Source organism: the organism of the source record quoted next, unplaced genomic scaffold (assembly GCF_019419815.1).
Source record: "Pyrus x bretschneideri cultivar Hongxiangsu unplaced genomic scaffold, Pyrus_bretschneideri_v1 Contig7, whole genome shotgun sequence".
NCBI classification, from domain to species: Eukaryota; Viridiplantae; Streptophyta; class Magnoliopsida; order Rosales; family Rosaceae; genus Pyrus; species Pyrus x bretschneideri.
This window is the reverse complement of record NW_025999809.1, coordinates 7576412-7599503: the sequence shown is the minus strand read 5'-3', so window position 1 is coordinate 7599503 and position 23092 is coordinate 7576412. Positions and strand designations below refer to the sequence as shown.

General features: G+C 36.0%; 2 protein-coding genes across 2 annotated transcripts; one reads left to right on the top strand and one right to left on the bottom strand.

Moving 5' to 3' along the window:
- Window positions 1-7874: 7874 nt before the first annotated feature.
- On the bottom strand, window positions 7875-9808 carry LOC103952042. Its single transcript, XM_009363574.3, has one exon. It carries the CDS (start codon window positions 9557-9559, stop codon window positions 8285-8287), a length of 1275 nt encoding a protein of 424 aa, XP_009361849.2. The 5' UTR covers window positions 9560-9808; the 3' UTR covers window positions 7875-8284.
- A 7592-nt stretch (window positions 9809-17400) lies between these two features.
- Window positions 17401-22608, top strand: LOC103951973 (NAC domain-containing protein 21/22-like). The gene is made up of 3 exons (XM_048574137.1): window positions 17401-17630; window positions 20649-20923; window positions 21951-22608. Exons 1-3 carry the CDS (start codon window positions 17465-17467, stop codon window positions 22464-22466), a joined length of 957 nt encoding a protein of 318 aa, XP_048430094.1. The 5' UTR covers window positions 17401-17464; the 3' UTR covers window positions 22467-22608.
- Window positions 22609-23092: the final 484 nt, after the last annotated feature.

Here is a 23092-nt window from a genome sequence, read left to right as displayed (position 1 = left end):
TCTCTTTTGAACCTTTTTCTTCTACTATCTCATTTCCTTTTACTGCCTTGCAATATTGCTTAATAAACGGAACCTTTGTTTTCTAAGTCATCCTTTAAAAACAAACTTTAAAAATTAAAAATTAAAAAATCAACCAAATGAGACTTTGCTTGACTTGTTCGATTAGCATTGTCATCATTTTAGCGTTTAACTAGAAATATATGATTCGTCTATTTATCAGGTGACTATTAGGTGACCAAACAATTTTAGATTTAATTAATTGTTGGTACTGAGGATCTCTTAAACTTGACCTAACCTAAACAATAAACGATTCAAATTGTTTTGCAACGTTACAAAATGAGAAGAGAAATTTAAGAAAAAAAATTGAATTAAAAGGTCCAATACAAAGTTGATACCATTTCTCGACTTTACTTGGCAAAGGGTCGTGTTTATGTAGTTTTCGTGTCAAATTCATTATTTTAATAGGTCATGTCGTGACACCTAAATTATCTTAATGGATTTAAGAATTCAAACCCCAACCCAACCCGTTAAAATTAACGGGTTACACCCATTATGAACAATATATACTTTAACAAATAATCAAATAAAATATTTCATACGAAATTACTAAATATTAATGAACAATACATACTTTAACAAATAATTAAATAAAAACATTTCATGCGAAATTACCAAATATTAACATTAAAATTCGTAAGTTCGTTTTGATTCAACAATAGGTTTACAACAATTTCATTAAGCACTACAAGTTTACATTTGCATGCCACATAAACATTATTTTCAAAACATGTCATATTCCTACAAATATCAAATGTTTAATGATACAACTTGTTCATAATTTTTCCTGTAATTTTGTCCTTATAAAGGTGAAATGAACAAAATATCATTAAAAGGGTAAATGTTAATTTTTTTTGTTGACCATCATATTTGTGACACATATTAATTACTTTTTAACATATCTTTTAGAGAGGTTATATTCACACATTCCAAATTACTTCTCCCACACCTTTTTACTTTTTTAATATTTTTTACACACTACTAACACTTGAAAGAAAAATATTAAAAAATTAAAAGGATGTGAAAGAAGTAATTTGAAGTGTATAAATATAATTTCTCATCTTTTATTGACGGTCGATACATACATATGAGCATAAGAAGAATAGCGTTTGAAATTAAAACGAAGATTCTAAGAGATTTTTAGATTTAGTGGCTTTAAGTTTAACACGTTAAAATGAGTTACTCGGTAAACTTGAACCAACTCTTTAATAACGAGTGTTTAACAGGTTGACCCTGATGACTCACCTAATATGTGATTCTTTATTTAAAATTTGTTATTTTTATGATGTTTTAAACTTTTAAGTAAATTAACGAGTCATGCATAAAATTGACAATTTGAATTCCGAGGGAGATGTTGAATAATAAAATGCAAGACGGTTGTTTCACAGGAGGAAGAGCAAAGGACGGTAGTATGAAGGAAGAGTCCGATCCCGACGGGACAGAAAAGATGGGCCGGCTAATCTTCGTCAAATACCCACATCATTCGAAATCTTAAATTCCGAGAAACAACACCTAATAAAATATAATAAGAAATAATATAAAACAAAATAAAAGCTGGACTATTAGTGCTAGCTAGGTTTTTTTATTTATTAGGGTTTAGGCCGTAGGGGTGTTGGCGTTTGGTGGGTGGATGGGTCGGTGGGTGGAGATCCAAAGTGCCGAGACAAGAACCACCCTCTGATGTGAAGTCGAAAAAGATTCCGAGGCGGCTCCACCCTCAACGTGCCGGCCTGCTGTGGGAAGCAAGCTATGATGATTGATGAGTTTTTATGAGATGTGACTGCCTAGCCGAAAAGAGATGTGAAAACCAAAACCACATAAAACCTCTCCCCTCCTCCACTCTACCCCGCCCCTTTGGACGAGAATACTCTCGGATACTCTTCGTAAGATTTTTAAAATTTTTTTTATCATGTTCGTTTATCGTATATCATGTTATCAATTTTTGTCAGCTACTATTTGTATTAAATTTTAAATAAAAATATTTAAAATGATTTCTAACTGCACAATATACAATGAACGAACACAATTAAAAAATAAGAGGATCGTCATTCCTCTCCTTTTGTTTCTTCCACCCTCTACCACTATCTCTGGACTAGAATTACACTTTAGAGCAAATCCAGCGTGTGCTGGAGCCCGAGGCACAGGCGAGTGAACAGGGCCAGAGAGCCCGAGCAATCAAGCCTAGCGTGTGCTGGCAAGCGAGCCCGAGCAGGCCCGAGCGAGAGGCCCGTGGAGAGTTGCCAACCCGAGAGCCCGGAGTGGGTTTGATGCAAGGCTGATGTCAACCACATTTTTTCTTTTGTTTTTCCTTGGCGTTCGTTGGATCTCAACCCACAAACTTGCCAGAGTTTGCTCTGAGGAGGTGACCAAAAACTGGGCAAGGTTTCAGAGAAATTGCAGGGGGTTAAACCTCTGGTTTCGAACTGAAAAAACACCACAAATCTTGTCCCAAGCAACATTAAGACATAATGAACCAAGATTTGCATAGAGAACCTCACCTAGGTTCGAGTTTCAAATCTTGAAGCTCTCAACTTCAATTGTGGTTTACACCGTGATGGCCCGATGACGCATGCAACGGTGTAGCTAGGATCCTTTAGTCCTAGAGATTAAGGTTTCATGGTTTTGGAGTTTGATTTGTTTAATTTTCGAAGAGGAAAGTGGGTGAGAGCTCTCGGAGCTCTAGAGAGAGTGAGAGTGTAGAGAGAGAGAGGAACTTTAGAAAAATGAGAGAAGTGAGAAAGATGAGTGGAAAGAGAGGGAGTGAGCCTGGAGTCTCGGTTCTGGTTGTCGGACATCATCTCATAGAGGGTTTGAGACTGGGTCAGTCAAGTTAGAGACTGATCTTGAAGCTCTCGTCAAGTTACGGCAGCGGTAGTTGGGGATAAGGAGGGGAGGAGAGGGGCTGAGAGGGTGAGGAGGTGGGGGAATAGAGCTTGGAGAGGGATCTTGACAGCGAGAATGAGAGGGTTTGACTGGAGATGAAGCTCGGGTTAAAAGATATGGGTTTTTTTTTACAGGAAACAGATGACTGAAAGTTCTGAGAGCTCGGTGGGGGAATTAAGTGAATGGGAAAGAAAACCCAGAAGTGGGATTTTTGTGGGGATGGAAGGATTGAAAGAAAGTAAAATATTTTCCGGGAAAATGAAGAAAGTAAAATATTTTGTATTATTTTATTGCCTATTGTCAGGGCTATTGAAGTGCAATGGTGGAGATGTAAAAGGCGGTTACTGTTCATTAAGGGCAGTTACTGTTCACTGGGTGGATAGCATAGTGTATTGCCTGGGGGGAGCTTTCCCACGGTGGAACTGCTCTTAAACCACCTAATTTCTTAGGCTTTTGTTCTTGTACCAAAGTGTGACCAACCCTAGTCCTTAAAACTTTTATTTACAACAAAACGACATTTACAAACCTTCACATAACTAGTGTCGCGGAAAATTTACTGTGATTGGTTATTGTTGGAACATATTATATGGTATCATTATTGTCGACGCAAAATTTCACCGTCTTTTATGCACCTGCAAAGTTAATGAAGTGACCTCTTTTGGTGAATAAGTTAAAAACTCTTTACTAGCCAAGACTTGGATAGATAATCATCCAACTAAAAATAATGATAGTAGTCCAAACTGAATATGCTCCATTGGATAGATAATCATCCAATTAAAAACAGTGATGTTAGTCCAAACTAAATATGCTCCTTGATCGTTTGATTTTACGGCTCCAGTGCTGTTAGCCCAAGTTGAAGATGTGTTACAGGAGGCTTATGATAATTAGTGTTCTTTCAAAAAAGGGAGAAGGGTTTCTTGCAGAACGAGGGTTTTTACATAGAGCGATTTGAGTTATTTGTTGAGTTGAAATGGCCTTCAATGTTGCTATTTATAGGCAATGCTTCCACGATAAACAAGTTTGCCGAGGTAGAGTAGAGTCCTAACGGGACTATATTTGCTTGACATCTGCTTTGATATCTTTTATCCCCTCTCAGCCGAAACTTCATCTCCATCTAGTATCGGCCTCTTTGGTTCTCACCAAGGACTTTGAACCTAGTCGCATTATGAGATTCATCCCTCTTTATCTGATCACGTAGGCATTCTGATTCTTTGGATAATCCATGTTTATCTCGGGCTTATCCTAATCCTAGAAATTTGAATTTGTGTGGGACTTGACCGGGTCACCCTTATACTTAAATCTTTTGACAGTCTTACTTCCACGAGAACTCGGTCAGTCTGATTCTATTCGTGGGCCAAAAACCCCCTAGCTTGAAGGATATTTACTGGGATGAGGACTGTAATCTTTGAGTCAACCCGTGTCGACCTACCATTATCCTTGAGTAACAACTTTGACTAAACTTTAATCGGATTACCCAAGTTAACAGTCTCCTTAAGTGTCACAACTTGTTCAACAAAACTGGTGTTCAGGCTCTTCATATGTAAACCTTTGATTGCCTCACATTTAAAAGAAAAACCCTTCACGAAGCTGAAAATAATTAGAAACAATTACTTAATAGGTTAATTTTCCCAGGTAAATTAAGCAAATGCATATCCCATAAGTCCATGACTTAACGTAGGAAGCCTCCCACAAAATTAAAAGACAATTTGTCCAGGTAATTCATAGGTCCATTGGGGTCCATGTAAACGAGTCTAAATAAATAAAGGAAACTAATTAAAATGATTTGAAATTTTGAATTTTAATCAAAAGTGTAGAAAGATGTTGTAAAGGAATAGTATCAGAAGTGATTTTTTAGAGTAAAAATGTCATATTCGTTAAAAATGAATAATACAGAGACTGTTTCTTTAAAACTCCCAAATAAATAATATGATTTTACATTTCAGTTTAGTTTCTAATAAAGCATAAGCTGCCCATTTGAAACTTGCCTAACCTCCTCTACCCTAATCTTCAATTGTTTAACCCTATAATAAATAATTATAGGAAAATCTTTAGATATCATGTGAACCATAAAACTAATTAATTCCAATACTAATGTATTCAGATTATAACGCCTAAAACAACACACACAAAAATGAGACTCTGACAAGCAAAAAATAAATAAAATTTTGATTCGTCAATTCAGATTTAGAGCTGGGGCCTGTTCTGAATCTTGGCATCATTTCCCAAATTCGGCAAATAATAACACTTTGAGAAATGGACACTCCTTTTGGAAAGTCCCCAAACACGCTCTCCAGAAAATCTTCGTAATTTGACGTTCATTTTTATATTAATACTAACATATAAACACAAAAAAAGTGTATGAGAAAATTTTATTTTTGTTTTTTAAATAGAAGGAGAGAGAAAGAGACCAATAAAGAATGTGGGTGGGAATGGGAAGTTTTTTTTTTCTTTTTTTTTAAATTGAAGATATGTTATGATTACATATAAGTGAGGCTTTAAAAAAAAATATAATTTGGTTGTGAGAAATTACATTTCTGCCTCATATTTCTTATTCATGTTTTGTTTTAATTAGAGGGTTAAACTGGTAATTTCATAGGGTTTTGACTAACAATAAGTGTTTTATTAATTAGTAGAGATTAGAACAAAATATACTGTGACAGTTCTAGTTTATAAGGTGACAGTTCGAGTTTTATTTTTAAAAAAGTCTTCCTAGTATTTTTCGTAGCATTTTTAGTAACAACTAGATATTAACAAAAATAAGAGTGCTCTCCTAAGGCTCTTATTTTGAAAACTTGTCTTCTGAGCTGTTAGATTGATCTAAGAGTAAGAGTAGATAAACCTATAAGCTTAATTTATCCTATCCTTGTTTTATCTTAACAAAATATATACAGCAAATGAATTAAATTAACAAAAACTTAAAAAAATAATCTCTTCCACCAGGATTGCAATTTGTCTCGTCGTCTTCCCATGCCCTCTCTCCCCTTTGCAATCCTCCTAAAATTTGAATTCTCGTTCAAGATTTGTAATCAAATTGTGCCCTAATGGCTTTGTAATCATAAGAAGGAGAGGGCGCTGCACATCAACTCCACACAATCATCCTTTTGGCTATTTGAATTAGATCAAAGAGGCACACAACAAGCGTGGTGGTGGCCACTGTTTGATGTGAATTCACCGCAAAATGGATGCCAAAATACGGGATTGTCTCCAATGAACTTAGGGCTTTTGATAATGTCTGCAAGGCTGCTCGTTTGGACCCGTTGGCAATGGTGGTTCGAAATCTGAGGAAAGACCTCTCTGCCAATTGGAAGGAATTTTCACCTGTGAACCTCTTTTTTTTTTTTTTTTTTTTTGTTCTTTATTTGATCTGTTTGATATATTATTATGATATAACAAAGATAATTAAGCTTATAAGTTAATTTACCCTTAAATTAATCTAATGGCTCAAATGAAAAAGGACAGCACCACTGTAATAAAAAGGAAAAATTAGAATCCAATACTTTATTTTTACAATGTTTTGACTAAACATCTAGGGTATTTTAATTTTTATTAAAGTTTTTGAACTTTTGATTAAGGTGCTTTAATTCAGTATAATTGAATTTAAGCTATTTACATGTCATTTTTATATATTTAAACTCATGATGCCTATATATTGGTTTCTCAATTTGCTCTCATGGAGCATTTATTTAGGCATTATCGAGATTAGCTTATTATCAAAACCCAGTTGCCTTTATTTTAGGAACTATCAAAACAGCCTTTACACTTTTTTATATCTTTACTAATATGTTTAACTTTTGATGTGGTTCTGGATTTCAAAATATGTTTTTTTTTTCAATTTTTTATTTATGTTTACACTTCCTAGTTTTTCTATTGTGTAGTGTGGGTACGTTCATGGCTATATTTGTTTGGGGAACTGCTGAAAGTTTACTAATGTTCGGTACATTTGACTAGTGAACACAGTATTAATTGGTACAATTAATTATGTAGATATTATAGTTGATTTGTTCAGTTTTCTTTTTGCTATTTAGGTATGTTTGTTGGTATATAGTTGGTACGCTTAATATGAAACTACACAAACTTAAAATTGTGGTATTACAAATTATTGGTACGTAAACATTGCATGGATAAGTTTATCTGTATATAGCTGGTACGTTTGTTCGTACATAATTGCTATGTTTAAAATGAATGTAAACAGTCCCAAACTGAATTTGATTCCAATGATGTATGATACCTTATATACAAACTATTGGTACATACCATTGGAGAGAAACATTTGCTTTTGCCGATTTTTTTTATTTTTTATTTTATTTATTTTACACACAAAGGCGTGTACAAGTTTGTCAAGTTGGTAACAATCACTTTGGGGAATTCATAACGTACCATCATATTGGTACGTATCAAAATAAACATTTCATAACATACCAACATATATTATAGCTTACTAACATACTAGCAAGTCCCAAAATAAGCAGTTTATATTGTACTCAAGTTGGAAATGTATAACATATGAGTAGTTTGTAATGCATCAAAATTAATGTTCTATAGCGTATCCAAATTGAAAGTATATAATATACCAATAGTTTATTACACACCAAAATTAGCATTCTATAACGTAACTCTGGAATTATATAACGTACCAAATTAGCGTTCTATAGCGTACCTTGAATTATATAATATACCAGTGGTTTGTCATAATAATTTGTTACGTACCAAAATTAGCATTCTATAGCACACCTAAGTTATATAACATACCAATTAAAGATTTTTTGCTGAAATTGAGTATGGAATATATATCTACTAAATTATAGAAACTTTGGATAATAATTTAAGAATTAATTGGTCCATTAAATATGATAGATAATTATGTAATTTTGCATTAAAATTGACTAATTATAATATGCTTGGCCCCTAAATAGTAAGAAAAAGATTAAACAAAATTTAAAAAGTAATAGATGTTTAATCAAAGAAACAGTTCAACAAAGCACTTAAATCAAAGTGCCTCCAATAAAAATTCCAAAAAGAAAAAGAAAAACAGTACATGGATAAGTTCAACATGTTGATTGTAGCAGTCGCACAGCCTAGTTTGCAAGTCCTACGAGCATCCATCGCGCGTGCAACCACCCGCCAAGGTCAGAGAATAGTCTTACACTAATGATAATGGAAGAAGGTGGATGGTTGGACTGGTTAAACGACACCGTTAAAGTCTAAACATAATGAACACAACAACGACATAGCTACATCAGGATCAGATCAGACCGTCAGAATCTGCCTCATATTTACATACAAAACACGGCGGAAAATATGAACGAAACGACGCCGTCAAATCGGAGTTCCCCGAATTCTGGATTCAGGCGGTTCGGTCTGTCCGGTTCTTACTTTGACTATGATGATGACTATAATGGATGTGCTGGCCGCGGTTGTGGCCGGAAACGCTGCCGTTTCCTTCTTTCTTCTGCAGGGCCGGACCCGAAAATAGCTGTCCGAACCCGAAAACCGACCCCGACTTGGACGAACCGCGGAGGGAGCAAACCGGAACGTTGAGAACCGGAGTCACTCTGACGTTGGCCGAGTAGGACCGCTCCATTCCTCTGTGCTTCAACCTGGGCCCACCGTTGAAGCTACTTGGACTACTCGAGCTACGCTCCAAGCTCTGGAAGACTACTTTCCCCGACGAGTTCATTCTCGGCGAGTCCACCGATACTCCCCTGCTCGTCACCGTACCCGATTCCCCCGCCGCCCTCCTCATCGGACTCCGTCCCACCCTCGACTGATCAGCCGCCGATCTCTGCTTCGTCGCCTCCCGAGTCTTGACCGTCCGCACCCGCGCCTGCCCCGGGTTAGTCCGGTGGATAGAAATGATTGGGTTCGGTTTGTCCGAATCGAGCGAGAGCCGTGGCAGGTCCTCGTGCTCGTGGCCAGAAGACGAGGAGGAGAGCGAGAGGCGCGACGAAATCGAGACCGATTCGCAGTCCAAGTCTCTAAGCAACGGCAAGCTCAGGGTGGCGTCTGAGGCAGAGGGGGAGGAGGACAGAGACTTCGAGCTCCTGTGAAGGAAATGCTTTAGAGATTTAGGCGCGTTTGAGCTCACAAACGCCGGCGTTTTGTGGCTCTCGCTCTTCGCGTTACCGTTGGTGGTGGCGGTGCTGTTCTGGTGCTTCTTTAGGCCTAAGAGCTCCCTCCACCGACTCGAACACCTCGGGGCCTTGGGAGAAAATAGGTAAGGGTCCGCACCGATTAATTCGGGTCCCCGGAGGTACTTGGCCGTGTCTGGCGATCTGATATCCTCCGTCGAAGTCGGATCGTTGACCGCAGCTTTGACTGAGGAGAACTGAAGCGGCATGAGCTTCCCGCCTGAAAAGAGCTCGTCGGCGGGAAGCATAGCCACCGGATCTTCCAACCGGAACTCGAACTCGCCGCAGTAGATCTCCGGATCTGGACCTTCCGGCGGATTCTTTACCGGAGCCGAGGCTTTGGCCCCGTCGCCTAGCTTCGAAGCGCTGTCGTCGCTGGGGGACTCGCGGCTGAAGGAGATTCTAGGACTCAGCCATCCGTATGACCGGAACGGCCCCGGAGGGAACTTCTCCGGCGACATCCCGATGTTGTTGACGCAAGCGGAGGCCATCTGTTAAACGACAATGTGGTAGTCCGTTTGGGGTCGGAATCACATTGCCGGAAAAGCGATGGTGGGAGGGAGAGATCTAGGGAGGCGTGAGCTGGCGGTTTAGGGTTTTGGGGAGTTATAAGTCGGGGAGAAAGGGTGAGTTGCTTGTTGTACTTGAATACGGAACATGAAAAAGATGTGGGCATATATATAGCACAAGTGGAAACGCTCCATTTTATTTGTGGCCACGTCGGCCTCCTATCATTTCATGTTTTTAGTGCTGCTGCTGCTTTCCGTGTCTTGTATTTTGGGTTTTTTTTTCGTTCATCTAATTAATTGGTCAAATCTTGTTAATTACTTTCTTCCGTTTTTTGCGGTTCTTAATTATTGAAGTTAAAAAGTTAGATTTGGTCATAAGTTTGTTTTTCGTGCGGTCATAAATAATAGAATTTGAATTTAGGATGTGACATATGAAAGATAGGTTTAGAATTCGTATCCAGCTACTAAGTCATCCTGCAGTTAGTTACCAAATAAATGCTAGGTTGATTGTGTTGATCTTGCAATCTCATTTTTTGAATCAAATTGCCCTTCATTGATCATGTTACTGAAGATACAAAGGTCATGTAATAGTTGGTGTATATCATAAAACATGTTTTTTTCTAAAGATTTTAAAATTTCATATTCAAAAGATATTTATATAGATGTTCAAAATAATCGTGACTTAGTCTGCTTGAATTTAATTTGGGTTACTCTATTTGATCAAAACTAAGAAAATAGTCGGAATATATTAACATCTTACGTATTATAGTTGAAATTGGATAAACAAGGCTAAATTATAGCAAATGTTCCTGATCTATACCACAAGTTTAGTTTTCGTCTCTGAACTCTTCTAATAGTTTATCCTGTCCTCGAATTGTGTCATTTGTTGCACTAGTAGTCTTTTTCGTTAACCCTGTCAACTTTTCCGTTAAGTTGAGTGATAAAATAGGAGCTTCATCGAAAAAATAAAAAATTGAATTTTTAAAAAGAAAGATTTGGCTCCTATAAGATTGAAGAGGAACTCCTTCTTAAAATATCTCATGATCTATTCACAGAATTTCAATTACAATCGGAACTCCTTAAAATCAACTAAACAATCTTAGCTTAAAGAGCCAAGTTCTTCTCATTTTAAAATAAATTAGATTTTTTTTGGTATGAAAATACCATTGTATGCTTAAATTGGATGAAAAAGAAGACAAATTTGATGAAATGACCACTCATGCAACTCAAAATTAAGTTGAAAGGTGAGAGAAACTAATACAAAAATTTAGAGATAAAACTAAATATGAGGGTAAAATTTAGAGATATTTGCTATCACGCACCCGACAAACAATAATAAAATTGTTCAACACACAATCATACAAAGAACACTAACTGGGTCTGGCTTGAGGGCAACGTCATGAGTATTTGTATCTTATACCAATTGAATGTATATAACTTACGCATCATGTAGTAATTGCCCCGTCCACTTTCAAGTAACCTTTTAATTCGCTATTGCAGAGCTCACAACAAGAGAAAAATATAGGTGTTTTTGGGCTTGACACACTTAAACCTTGAAGCCCACTAAGTGCACCTCTTTTTGGGCTTGGAAGAACTTAAGCCCATTTTTAAATTTGCTCATCAATGCGACATGGCAATATTATCGTCTCTTTGAAGTTGATTGCTTTCCGTGTGAGGCCTTTCTGATAATGTTTTTGCTACTTTATAACTAATGCTCGATGGCACAATTAAATTTAGTTTAATTTGTTTATTGTTTAGCATTTCATTATGCTCTCAAGTTTTAGTAAACGTAATTCTTATCCCCAAGCCACTTAGTATTATGGTTTAGTGGTATTCCTTTTATAAGTGAGAGGTCTTAGGTTCGATTCTTGTCAAAGACAAATTTGAACCACATTATTGTTAGCCCATTGTGAGGCTAAGCCCACGCCCACCCCTTCCCTTTAGTGTAGATAATATCGTTTATTCAAAATATAATAAAAATTCTTATCCCCAAGTCGTTTAGGGACAAATGATGACAGTGCCTTTGATAAGGGTCATGTGCTCAACACGTAACGTGTTTTGATGAGATTCCTAACCGAAGTTGACGAAAGCGGTAACAAACGTGAGAGGAACAAATTCATCAGCAAATTTTTACTTTTTCAGAAATACTGCTTATCGGGGTTATGTTGGAAAGGTCTTGAGCCTCAGAAGGATATGGATGTCCATGGAATATGGAAGGAAGTTGAATCATTTGCTGTACGTTGCTTTCATGCCATATTACTACAAAATACAAATGCACTGATACTTTATGATACTTCCATTTCACATCAAAAGAAATACGCCGTACTAAGACTTTGTTTGCTTATTCACATCCAAATGACACATAACCTATATGGCTATACCGCTTACTCCAACTTGCTTTTGAATTTTCGTTTCCGAACCAATTTGACATCACTTCTATTGACAAAGGTACACAGATGCTGATGCAATTATTTTGTATTTGACATGGATGATGCAAGATTAATGTAGCTTTATTTTTTCTGATGATGTAAAATTAGGATAGCTCTGATGCAGATATTGCTGGGGCCTCTGATTAAACAGGGAGGGCTAGGCTCCAAGAGAGGCTGTTAATATTGAAGTAGTAGGGTCGGAAGGGCTTTCGGCTTTTACGTTGTGTAGCAATAGGAATGACCTATTGGCTTTAGGATAAGTTGTAGTTGTGGGAAGGAGAATCATATTTTAAACAGCGATTTCAAGCTGTTCGAGAGGCTTAGCATCACACTGTGATCAAAATTTCCATGACTCTGCAAGTGTGTAGAAGTACTGGTCACCTATTCTGACATGTATAAAATCAAATGGGAGAAATTCTTTTTATACATATACTTAAGTTACTACGACAAAAACAAACAAATTGGGAGGGCCTTCATAAGGGTTGCTCATGTGAAGCCTCAGTACTTGGCAGTACCCCAAAAGGAGGAGGCACTGAAGATTGATTATGTGACTCCCTAACACTTGGCAAAACACCAGAAGGGGAAGGCGCCAGTTGCCTTCGGAATCTAGCCACGAATCTCTGGTGATTACTTTGAATCCGACTTTCAGATTCCAGTAGCTGGTCGAGCTTTCTTTTCATGCTCATCGAGTAAATATTTGCAAGTTTATGCAACTTTTTATTCTCGTGCTTGAGCCCTCTAATTTATTGTCTAAGACTTGCAACCTCAGCCATTAATGTTTCGACTTGGTGAGTTCGAGCAAGTAGACACTGGCCCATGTTGGATACATAACCCACACATTGAACACTGAAAGCCAAAGAGTCTTAAATAGCCAATTCATCAGACCTCTTTGAAAGTATTCTATTATCTTTGGGAGAGAGAAGGTTCCTAACTACTATTGTAGCCGTTAAGATAAAAATGATGGGCACCATATATTATCTTGACGCAGCTCGTGTGTATCTCCCTCGAGACTTAAATCTAAACAAATGTTAAATGGGCAAGAAAAAGGTTGGATAAAGTGAAATCTCATAAATACAACAGAGACAGTTTTCACGGGCGGGCAATCTTCAAAGCATGCATTTTGGATATAATTGATACCTATATAAAAGGAGAGGCAACACAACCATTTGTTCAAAAAGCAAGACACTGCTCTTCCAATTTCTAAAGCCGGATATTTTTGAATAAAGTTCGTCAACATTTCTCAAATGTAATCTCAGTTTTCTGGATATCAAGGACAACTTTGTCAAAATATCTCTACCAAAGTTAAAATGCGTAAAGTTCACTACTCCAACTACACCACTGTTGCCAACAAACGTGGGTGACAAGGCCATATCCGCACCACTACCTACTATTAGGAAATCCTTATATATGTTGACCTTTGTGGCAAGGCACACCTCCAAAACGCCTAGCTTATCTTCCTTGCCAAGAATGCATATGCAACCAAACCTCTCAAAGCATGACAGTTACAGAGATACCGCACGAATTAAAGTCTCAGTCAGACTATCCACATACTTGGCACTACTGAACTGTTGCATGCTCGAGGCATGACAGTCGCCGTATGGATTCAAGTTCCAAAAATGATAATCCATGGACACGGTAATTTTAATATATTTTATGCCTGAAGCATGATTGATGTGTAGGTTCCAATGATTCAACTTCCCAGAAGTGGAGATTAAAAATCCAAGCTATATAACGCTCTAGAGGAGGTTATGATCCAAATTCTCAAACAATTCATCTAATAAAAGATGATTGTCCTATAAGAGACAATGTAAAGCCCTTAAAGAGGCAAGGATATCCAAAGTAATAAAATACTTATAAATATGCGTGTGCATGCACATGAGAATTATGGGATCACGAATTGACAATTACCAATGTTAATTTTGGTTTTCAATAGCTACTAAATTCATCAATGAGCTGTGCTGATATTGAGCCACGTTCTTTTGTTCATCGACAAAAAGAAAAATTATTGGCCAACAATGGAGAAAGGCAATTCCATTACAATTTATTAACAACGTTGAAAAATGGACCTATAGTACAAATCGCCAAATGATGTTGAACTCATAAGGTTACATATAGGCATTTGTAATACAGTGAAATACATTCACATGATATGACACAAGGTTTCCAATTGAAACCTGAAATTGTAGTACACTCCTCGAAACATGATTTCTCATTGTGAAGCTTGTTCATTTCAGTAGAGAATTATACATGCCCGAAGCATATCTCCACAAGTAAATCCCTCAAGTATACATGGAAGCAAGTTGCTCTGTATAAATTCCAAAGGAGAATGTGTCATGAAGCGTAGAAAATCCCTGAAGGATTCAAATTGCTTGAAGAAAGCCCTCGAAGGGTTAAACATAAATTAGGTACTCAATAACAATAGATGGTATAAATTGCCTTAGCGAATACTATCATTATGATATTGTTACAACATACTAAATATCTTGCAAGAGTTGATATTAAATTTGGACTCTTGAAGAGTCTAGAAAGATTATAAAGTGTTGAAAGGAATATTGTCTTGAGTTGCAGATCAAACAATATGCCAACACAAATCTTATCCAAAATGTTTATGGTATTAAAAAACCATATGGATTGAAGATTATGAGTTGAATACTCAAATGATTAACCAATATTTAGACACTAAGAAAGATCATTCATTCTCATGAGGGAAATGATGAATTGATATTTGGTCTAGGAGTACCATATCTTAGTGAGGTATGTGCCTTACTATATTTAGTACAATACATTGAGTCATATGTTACATTTCTTGTGAAACATAATACCAACATATGGTATTAGAATGACGTAAAGTTTATCTTTTGATAACTCCATGAAATCATAGACATGTGCTTATTCTATTCCAAAGAACTCACTAATAGCCATGGTCTTATTGGGTAAGCAAAAATCTGAATATCTTTACCGTGCATAAAAATTGCTCTCAGAAAGGACTTATATTTACATATGGAAATAAATTGATCCTACAACGATCAAGGAAGCAAGATTCATTGCCACATCTTTATATCTCTCAGAAATACATGAGTTTGGTTAAAACCTATGGTCATTAAAATTTGGAGCGCATGTAAACCACTTTTAGAAGCAAACACTCCAACTATCATGAATGATATTAGATTACATCAACATAGTAGTCAGTCCGATTAAAGAATTTGAAATTAGGGGAAGATACTCATCAGGAGAAGCATCTAAAACATATCAAGGTTTTAACGAGGCAACCGAAATTGACATATGGCCATCCAAGGGGGAGTGTTGTAATGTAATATGTGGATGGCCCACATGAATAGTTTGTTACTATTCATCCAAAGAAAAATCAGATGGGTTATCATTCATATGAAGAAACTTTGTAAAACAAATAGTGTTGCTATAGTAATATTTTGCCTATAAAATGAGAACATACAGAGGAAGAAAGAAAAGGAGAAAGAAAAGAAGAGAGAGGAGAATAAGAAGAGAGATACAGAATAAAATACCAGTGAGTTGGGCTAGAGAGAAGAAAGAAAATAATGAGAGTTATTTTTGTACACTTATTATTTCACATAATGAAATAAAGTACTATTGCCGCCCCAAGAACGAAAGCGCACTTGCTGAACCTCGTAAATATTGTATCTTATTTATTTTATGTTCCACTACACACATACTGTAGATTTTACAACAAAAAGAGAATAAGGTAAAATAATAATAACAAGGGTAAAGTACAAAAAATTACCTCAACTATTAGTGTTACGATACTTTCATACCTCATCTTTTAAAATTGACAATATCATACCTCATTTTACAAATTTGTGACAATGTCAGATCTCCATCAGTTTTTCTGTTAATTTTTCTGTTAAGTGCTGACGTGACTTGATTCGGAGCCCACTTTCTATTAAAAAATTATTAAAAACTAAAAAAATATTTAATATTTTTTAAATATTAAAATAATAAATAAAAGTAAAAGAAAAAAAGAAAAAAAATTTGAAAACCCTACCCCCCCCCCCCCCAACACAGGAGAAGGAGGAAGAACCGAAGAAGAAGAAGGAGGAGGAAGAAGAAGAGGAGGAAAAAAAAAATGGAAACTGCAACCCAGAAAAAAAAAAAAACAAAAAAAAAACCAAAAGAAGGAAGAAGAAGAACAAGAAGGAGAAGGAGGAAGAAGGAGAAGAAGAAGAAGGAAAAGAAGAAGGAGAAGGAGGAAGAGGAAGAAGAAAACCCATCAACTCAACCCCCCTCCCGGCCCACCCACGAAAGAAGAAGAAGAAGGAGGCGAAGAGGAAGAAGAGGAGGAGGAGAAAAAAGAAAAAAAAAAAACCCAAACTGCAATCCAGAAGAAGGAAGAAGAAAGAAGAAGAAGAAAAAAATTAAAACACCCCCTCCTGCGGAAGAAGAAGAAGAAGGAGAAAAGAAAAGAAAAGAAAAAAACCCCAACCCAACGCGCACTCATCTCTCCTCCCCCATTTTCATCTTCTTCCCCTTTTCCCTCTACCTGCAACTCAGAAACAAAAAAGAAAAAAAAAATATTTCGAACCCAATTTCGGCCCAAGAAGAAGAAGAACCCTCTCTGTCTCCTCCCCATCTTCATCTTCGTCCCCTTTTCCCTCTACCTGCAACCCAGAAACAAAAAAAAAACAAAAAAAACAAAAAACAAAAAGAAAAAAAATTCATACCCAATTTCGGCCAAGAAGAAGAAGAAGGAAAAAAAAAAAGTGACAAATCCAATTTCAGCCCAGGAGAAAAAGAAGGAGGAGAGAGAAGAACAAAAAAAATTGAAATTGGTGCGGGTGAAGGAAAGGGGATGCCGCGCCCCTAGGAAATTTTTTTTTGTTTTTTTATTCTTAATTTTTAAATATTTATTTCTTTTTTAATCCAGCTGGATTAGTGAGTGGTCCTCGTCTCTTGTCACGTCAGCACTTAACAGAAAAACTAACAGAAAAATTGACGGAGGTATGACATTGTCACAAATTCGTAAGATGCGGTATGACATTGTCAATTTTAAAAAATAAGGTATGAAACTATCGTGACTCCAGTAATTGAGATAGTTTTTTGTACTTTACCTTAATAACAATATAAAGTAATTCCAAGAAGATTGAAAGGGCAGGGGAACAAAAACAACTCAACTAAATTTCCCCCAACCCCACCCCAATTATTAATGTACACGTCTGCAGGTTGGCACTGATTTTGGTTTGTCCACATCATCATGACACGTAGGCAAATTAAAAGATGGATTGTGCTAATCAAATCCTGCAAAACTTTAACAGCTTTTACACGGAATTACTAGTTGACTTAACCCCCTCTTTGTTTTCCCCTCATTATTTTTCATATTTATACACCTCCCACTTGCCTTTCTTTCTCTGAGAATTGAGATCTCTCGCGACAAAACATTTCCTCTGCTCTCTCTCTCTCTCTCTCTCTCTCTCTCTCTCTGAAGAAAATGAGCAACATAAGCATGGTGGAGGCAAAGTTGCCACCAGGGTTCAGGTTCCATCCAAGAGACGAAGAGCTTGTGTGTGACTATTTGATGAAGAAGGTGACTCAATCTGACTCAACCCTTATGATTGAAGTTGACCTCAACAAGTCTGAGCCATGGGATATCCCTGGTAAGTTTGAGTTTCACATATACAAATATACATACATGCATGCATACATATACATATATACAAGCACGCACACACACGCACATATTATGTTCCTTTCTTCTGCAGGAAGTTATACATACATACACACACGCGCACGCGCACAAACACATATATGTGTGTGTGTATGGCGATCATGCAAAAAGTCAGTAATCTTTATATGCATATATATATATATTAATAACCTCATTATAAACTCCCATATTTTATAAATATTAACCAGGAATAAGAGGGTGAAAAAGGATTACATGTATTGCTGTTTTCAGCTCTTTTTTTTGTTGAAAATGTTTTTTCTTGAAAATATGTATACATATAGCTATTGGCAACTCTATAAATACTATTTTCCTTTGGCTGTGTTTGTGCCCAAGTTTGTGGGGGTGAGGTAGTGATAGCAACTGGACAGGTTAGAAATTCATACAATTAGGGCCTTCAAAGTGGTGTGTTCCTGCAGCTGCTCTGCCACAATTGTGTAATTGATAAAATCAAATGGCCTCGAGTGGACCAATTATCATGTGACAGATTGAAAAGTGATGCTGATATATTAGCATGTTCTCGCAATTATTGTGATTAGAGTTGCTCAAATTTTCATCAGAAATTACAACAGACAATTTGTTGATGCAGTACTTCGATAAATGTTCAAAATTCAAAAGTACGTGGAATAAACTTTTAATAATAATTGTAAAATAATATCCAAGTTGCTTAACGAATTCTAGGCAGTTATTTTATTCTTTCTTTTTTTAATCCTCTATAAATTGACTTTTAGCTTTCCATTTTCTTTTAGGGTTTGCTGGATTAAGCAAACATTTTAGATTGGGTATAATTAAAGAGCTAATTAAGTCCTCGTTCATGCTTTGTAAGCTGCTTTTAATCCTTGATAGAACAATGGATTTTAGATGATAATAATAAACCTTATGTGTGATAAAGTATCACTCCTTTTTTTGTAAGATCCTCTTGTTAGGTTGCGAATCACATGTTAGTAAATAATTATAAACTATATACTTTAGTTATGGTAACAATTTGACTTTCTTCTGCTTTGTTACATGGGAGGGAATCAAATTTTGGTATGGCCTAAAACTAACTCATTTCCATATCCATCCTCATTGTGGGAGTTAACAGCAGCATGTTTAACAATATTTTGATCTTCTTTGGTACCACTACACAAAAAAATTCTACACTTGTAGAAAAAGATTATTATTTCATGTGGTCCAATATATTAGTCATTTCATAAATGGAGGTAAACAACTTAATTTGAACCATGCTTGATGGATGTATGTTCCATTTTTAGAGTCCATACTTATTTATACCTGTTAACCGTCTGCGCATGTATACAATAAACATTTTTAGTATTTTGCAACCATCTGTAAATATAATAAATAGGTAAATATGCATATATATATATATATATCTTCTATAGTACATTTCCCTTTCGTTCACAAGTGCAACATTAATTTTCACTAATAATATAACTAGAATATATGCGATTATGTATTCTGTAACTCATGGTCCCTACCACCATCTTTGAGGAAGACAGTGGAAACGCAAGCTACAGAATAAAGCTGCTTTGAATCGTCCGGAAGCTCCCAAATATCTATTGCCAAATTCATTTCCCATGGTCCTATCTTTACTTAGCTTGTATTATATAATACAAAAATTTCTTAATCATTTCTTTTTGAAGAAATGGAAGTTCTTGGTATTTTTCCCAACCAAAATTTGTGATATACCCCAAAGTCTAGTTTCCATCCCATTGCATCCACACGCGTGTATCCAACCAGGTTGGAAGGAATTAAACTTTCGTATTCTCATCCTCACCCCAACCACTAGAAGGCTTAGGGCTTGTCACCATCATCCTCTAATCATATCTCCTTTGATTTTTCAAACATATTCTTCTTTAAACTTCTGGGTTTAATTATAACAAAACAGTTATCTGATAGAAGTTCTCTTGCTAACAGTTTTCAACGCATAACTATTGGTCGTCGTTCCACTTTATACATACATCGACATTTGACTTTTATATATGTAAAAATGTCTTTACATGCATAAATAATTGATAATCGCTCATATATGTAAAAGTGGTTTTTTATAAGTGAAAAGGTACAATTCTTTCCCATGCATGATTCATAATCAACTCACACTTTAAAGCAAAGAAACCTTTTGTGAATTACACAAAAGAAAAAAGAAAAAAAGAAGAAACCTTTAGGTGACTTGGGCATGCAATTGGCATTTTATGTTCAATAATTTTCTTTTGAGACTTGGATACTGACCCCTCATCAACTGCATAATAGCTGGATATCGTTCAGCTATTTTGGCCATGGATGATGATGAGTCACCACCATTTTCTATTTTGTCGCCCTGTTCTGGTTATCAAGAAGTCTTCGGTTGACGTCACTACATATTAATTTAATTGAAACTGGAACAAACCAGATTCGATCTGAAAAATATACCAATGGTATGAATGTATACATAAAAAAATACAGACATATATATCATTTAAAAATTAATTGATGCATGGCAAGGAAAAAATTAGTGCTTGTTTGAATTGGGGTCGTCCCTTCGGCTCCAGCTGGGGTAGGCCTTCAGCAAACTCATCCTCCATGTCCTAAATATCCATATTCTGAAAACCCTCCAGCTATGTTTTATAATTGTTCCCACAAACTATTATTCATAATCATTAAGTTTTAACCCATATTAAGAAAAGAATATATGTGGCATGTTGTTGTTTGTTTCAGAGTTCAACGTTTAGGTTTTAGGGTTACGGTCTTTTTGTTGCATGATGTCGTTTATCTCAGAGTTTAGAATTTAGGGTTAGTTTTATCGCTTGTACGCATTCTATCAGATTTACTGTCATAAATTATTTAATAGAGAGAGTTCTCACTCACCCATGTAATTTACGTCCCTATTAGAAAGGTGGTTAGTAAAGTGATTGGTAATTAATATGGTCCAAATAACAGTATTGGTGACTCATTAAGCGATGATGTTTTGCAGAAAGTGCATGTGTGGGAAGGAAAGAATGGTACTTCTACAGTCAGCGTGATCGTAAATATGCAACAGGGCTTCGAACAAACCGTGCAACTGCAACAGGGTATTGGAAGGCCACAGGAAAAGATAGGTCAATCCGTCGCAAAGGAAGCCTTGTTGGGATGAGAAAAACCTTGGTCTTCTACCAGGGCCGAGCTCCCAAAGGCAGAAAATCCGATTGGGTCATGCATGAGTTTCGGCTTGAAGGTCCTCTTAGTCCTCCTAAAATCTCTCCTCTCAAGGTATGCTACATCGATCCGTTCTTTTTCCTCGTCAGATTTTAACAATTATAATCAAAATACTCGGAAATCTTATTGTCACTTCAGAAGTTATCTTACACTTCTTGAATTTCTACCTTGTATTTTTTTTATAAGGAATTAGTGCCAATAACAACTTTCGTAATACATCATGCTTTGTTTTCGATCATATTACAAACGCCCTATTACAAGAATTAAATGCAAATAAACTCTGATAGTAAGTAGGTCAGCCGGTATAATCAGAAAATGTAGTCTTATATACGGGATATATATATATATATATGGGTAATACTAATTTTTTAATTAAATTACATGGAAGTCGATGATTGAATTATTATTTAAGTGTTAATTAACGTGATTACTTCTTATTGGTGACACATTATTTAGTTTACAAATTTAGTCTACCTAACATTACCTTATGTATACATATACATATATATTTCCAACTAGTAATCTGCTGAGAATTTTAAATGGGTAATTGTGTGGCAATTAGCAAGTGGGATCTTACAAAAGAATTTTCATTATTTGTAATAAGATCTTTGACTTTTTTAAAAGATTTGTATTTCTCCATAGCCAAAACCTATATTTTTGTCCACTTGTCAACACTCCGTAAATTATATGCAAAATTTAATCTTGATGGTAGCTGACCCAAGCAGATCCTTCTTCATCTATTATATGTAGGTTTGTAACATCTTAGGAAAGTGTATTAATATTGTTAATTCACTTAGGCTGTAATGCATTCTAATTTCTTCTATGTTCAACTTTCCTACCATTTAAATTCAAGGAATAATTTGTCCCTTCACCTAAAGTATTGTAACTAGTGGCTGCTAGAGCTGATTGTTAATTGACATGTATCAAAACGCAATTCACAGGTTTATTCTTGGAAATAATAATAAAAGTCGTATAGTAGATATTCGAGATACACCGAAAATTTATCTACTTCGGTTTTTAACTTTTTGTTTATTTTTATTTTTTATGCTTCACATATTAACAAAAATAGTTTCCGATGCAGGAAGATTGGGTTTTGTGCAGAGTGCTTTATAAAAACCGAGAGATAGCTGCCAAGCCCAGCATGGGAATTAGCTGTTACGATGACACGAGCCCTTTAACTCTGCCTGCCTTGATGGACTCCTACATCAGTTTCGATGGCCAAACTCAGTCTCAGACACACACAGAGACTCAACCCCAAGAGTATGAGCAAGTGCCCTGCTTCTCCATGTTCTCCCAGAACCAAACCAACCCAATTTTCACACACACTGACATCACCAGTTCTCAACCAAACATACCCACCAAGCACAATAATAATACCAACACAACCACATTTGGAGGGTTGCCAAATGTGACCAATTTTCTTGACCCTTTTTCATGTGACAAAAAGGTGCTAAAAGCTGTTTTGAGTCACCTTACCAAGATGGAAAGTACCACTTATCCTACTTTGGATGGCTCATCACCAAGCTTTGGGGAAGGAAGTACAGAAAACTACCTATCTGATGTCGGCATGCCCAACAATATTTGGAGCCACTACTGATGTCATCATTTCATTTAGAATTCAAACGGAAAGAAAAGAAATAAAAAAACGATATGCGATTGTTGTAAAAAATTAAAAATTATGTAGATATATATGTATGCTTGTATTTTCCTTCATGTTAAGTATATTGCTTGTTTATGCTATAAAAAAAGTATATTGCTTGTTTGAGTTCCAATTGTAGTTTATTATTTTCATTGCACGAGTAATCTTTCCTCCATTGTGGAATTTTTAAAGGTTAATTAGATCATAAAACCATGCATAGGCTGCTTGGAGGCTATATTTTTTTTTTTTTGTTAGATAAGATGATATATTCTAACATCATGAGATCATACCAATGACATTTGGTAACTGTCCATCCAAATTCAAGTGTGAAAACCAGGGACGAAAGATGCATCTTTGCTTTCGAAGCTAGTTAGGAATTTGAATTTGTCTTTTTTTTTAAAGGGTTAGATTTTAATATGAAATTGGTTGGTCATCATTTGTTCAATGTTTTTTTTTTCGAGTGGTTCATATTAAATTCACAATGTTTATATTAAAGCTTTCTAATCGACATGGTTGTCTTAATTAGTTGGTGGTGATGGTACCTAGTCATTGTAAATTGCCGGTTCCATCTACTCTACGACAAA

Coding starts and splice junctions, on each gene's coding strand:
- LOC103952042 (XM_009363574.3), bottom strand. CDS start 9,559: ATGGCCTCCGCTTGCGTCAACAACATCGGGATGTCGCCGGAGAAGTTC.
- LOC103951973 (XM_048574137.1), top strand. CDS start 17,465: ATGAGCAACATAAGCATGGTGGAGGCAAAGTTGCCACCAGGGTTCAGG. Junction 17,631..20,648: donor TGAGCCATGGGATATCCCTG/GTAAGTTTGAGT, acceptor GATGTTTTGCAG/AAAGTGCATGTGTGGGAAGG. Junction 20,924..21,950: donor CTAAAATCTCTCCTCTCAAG/GTATGCTACATC, acceptor TTTCCGATGCAG/GAAGATTGGGTTTTGTGCAG.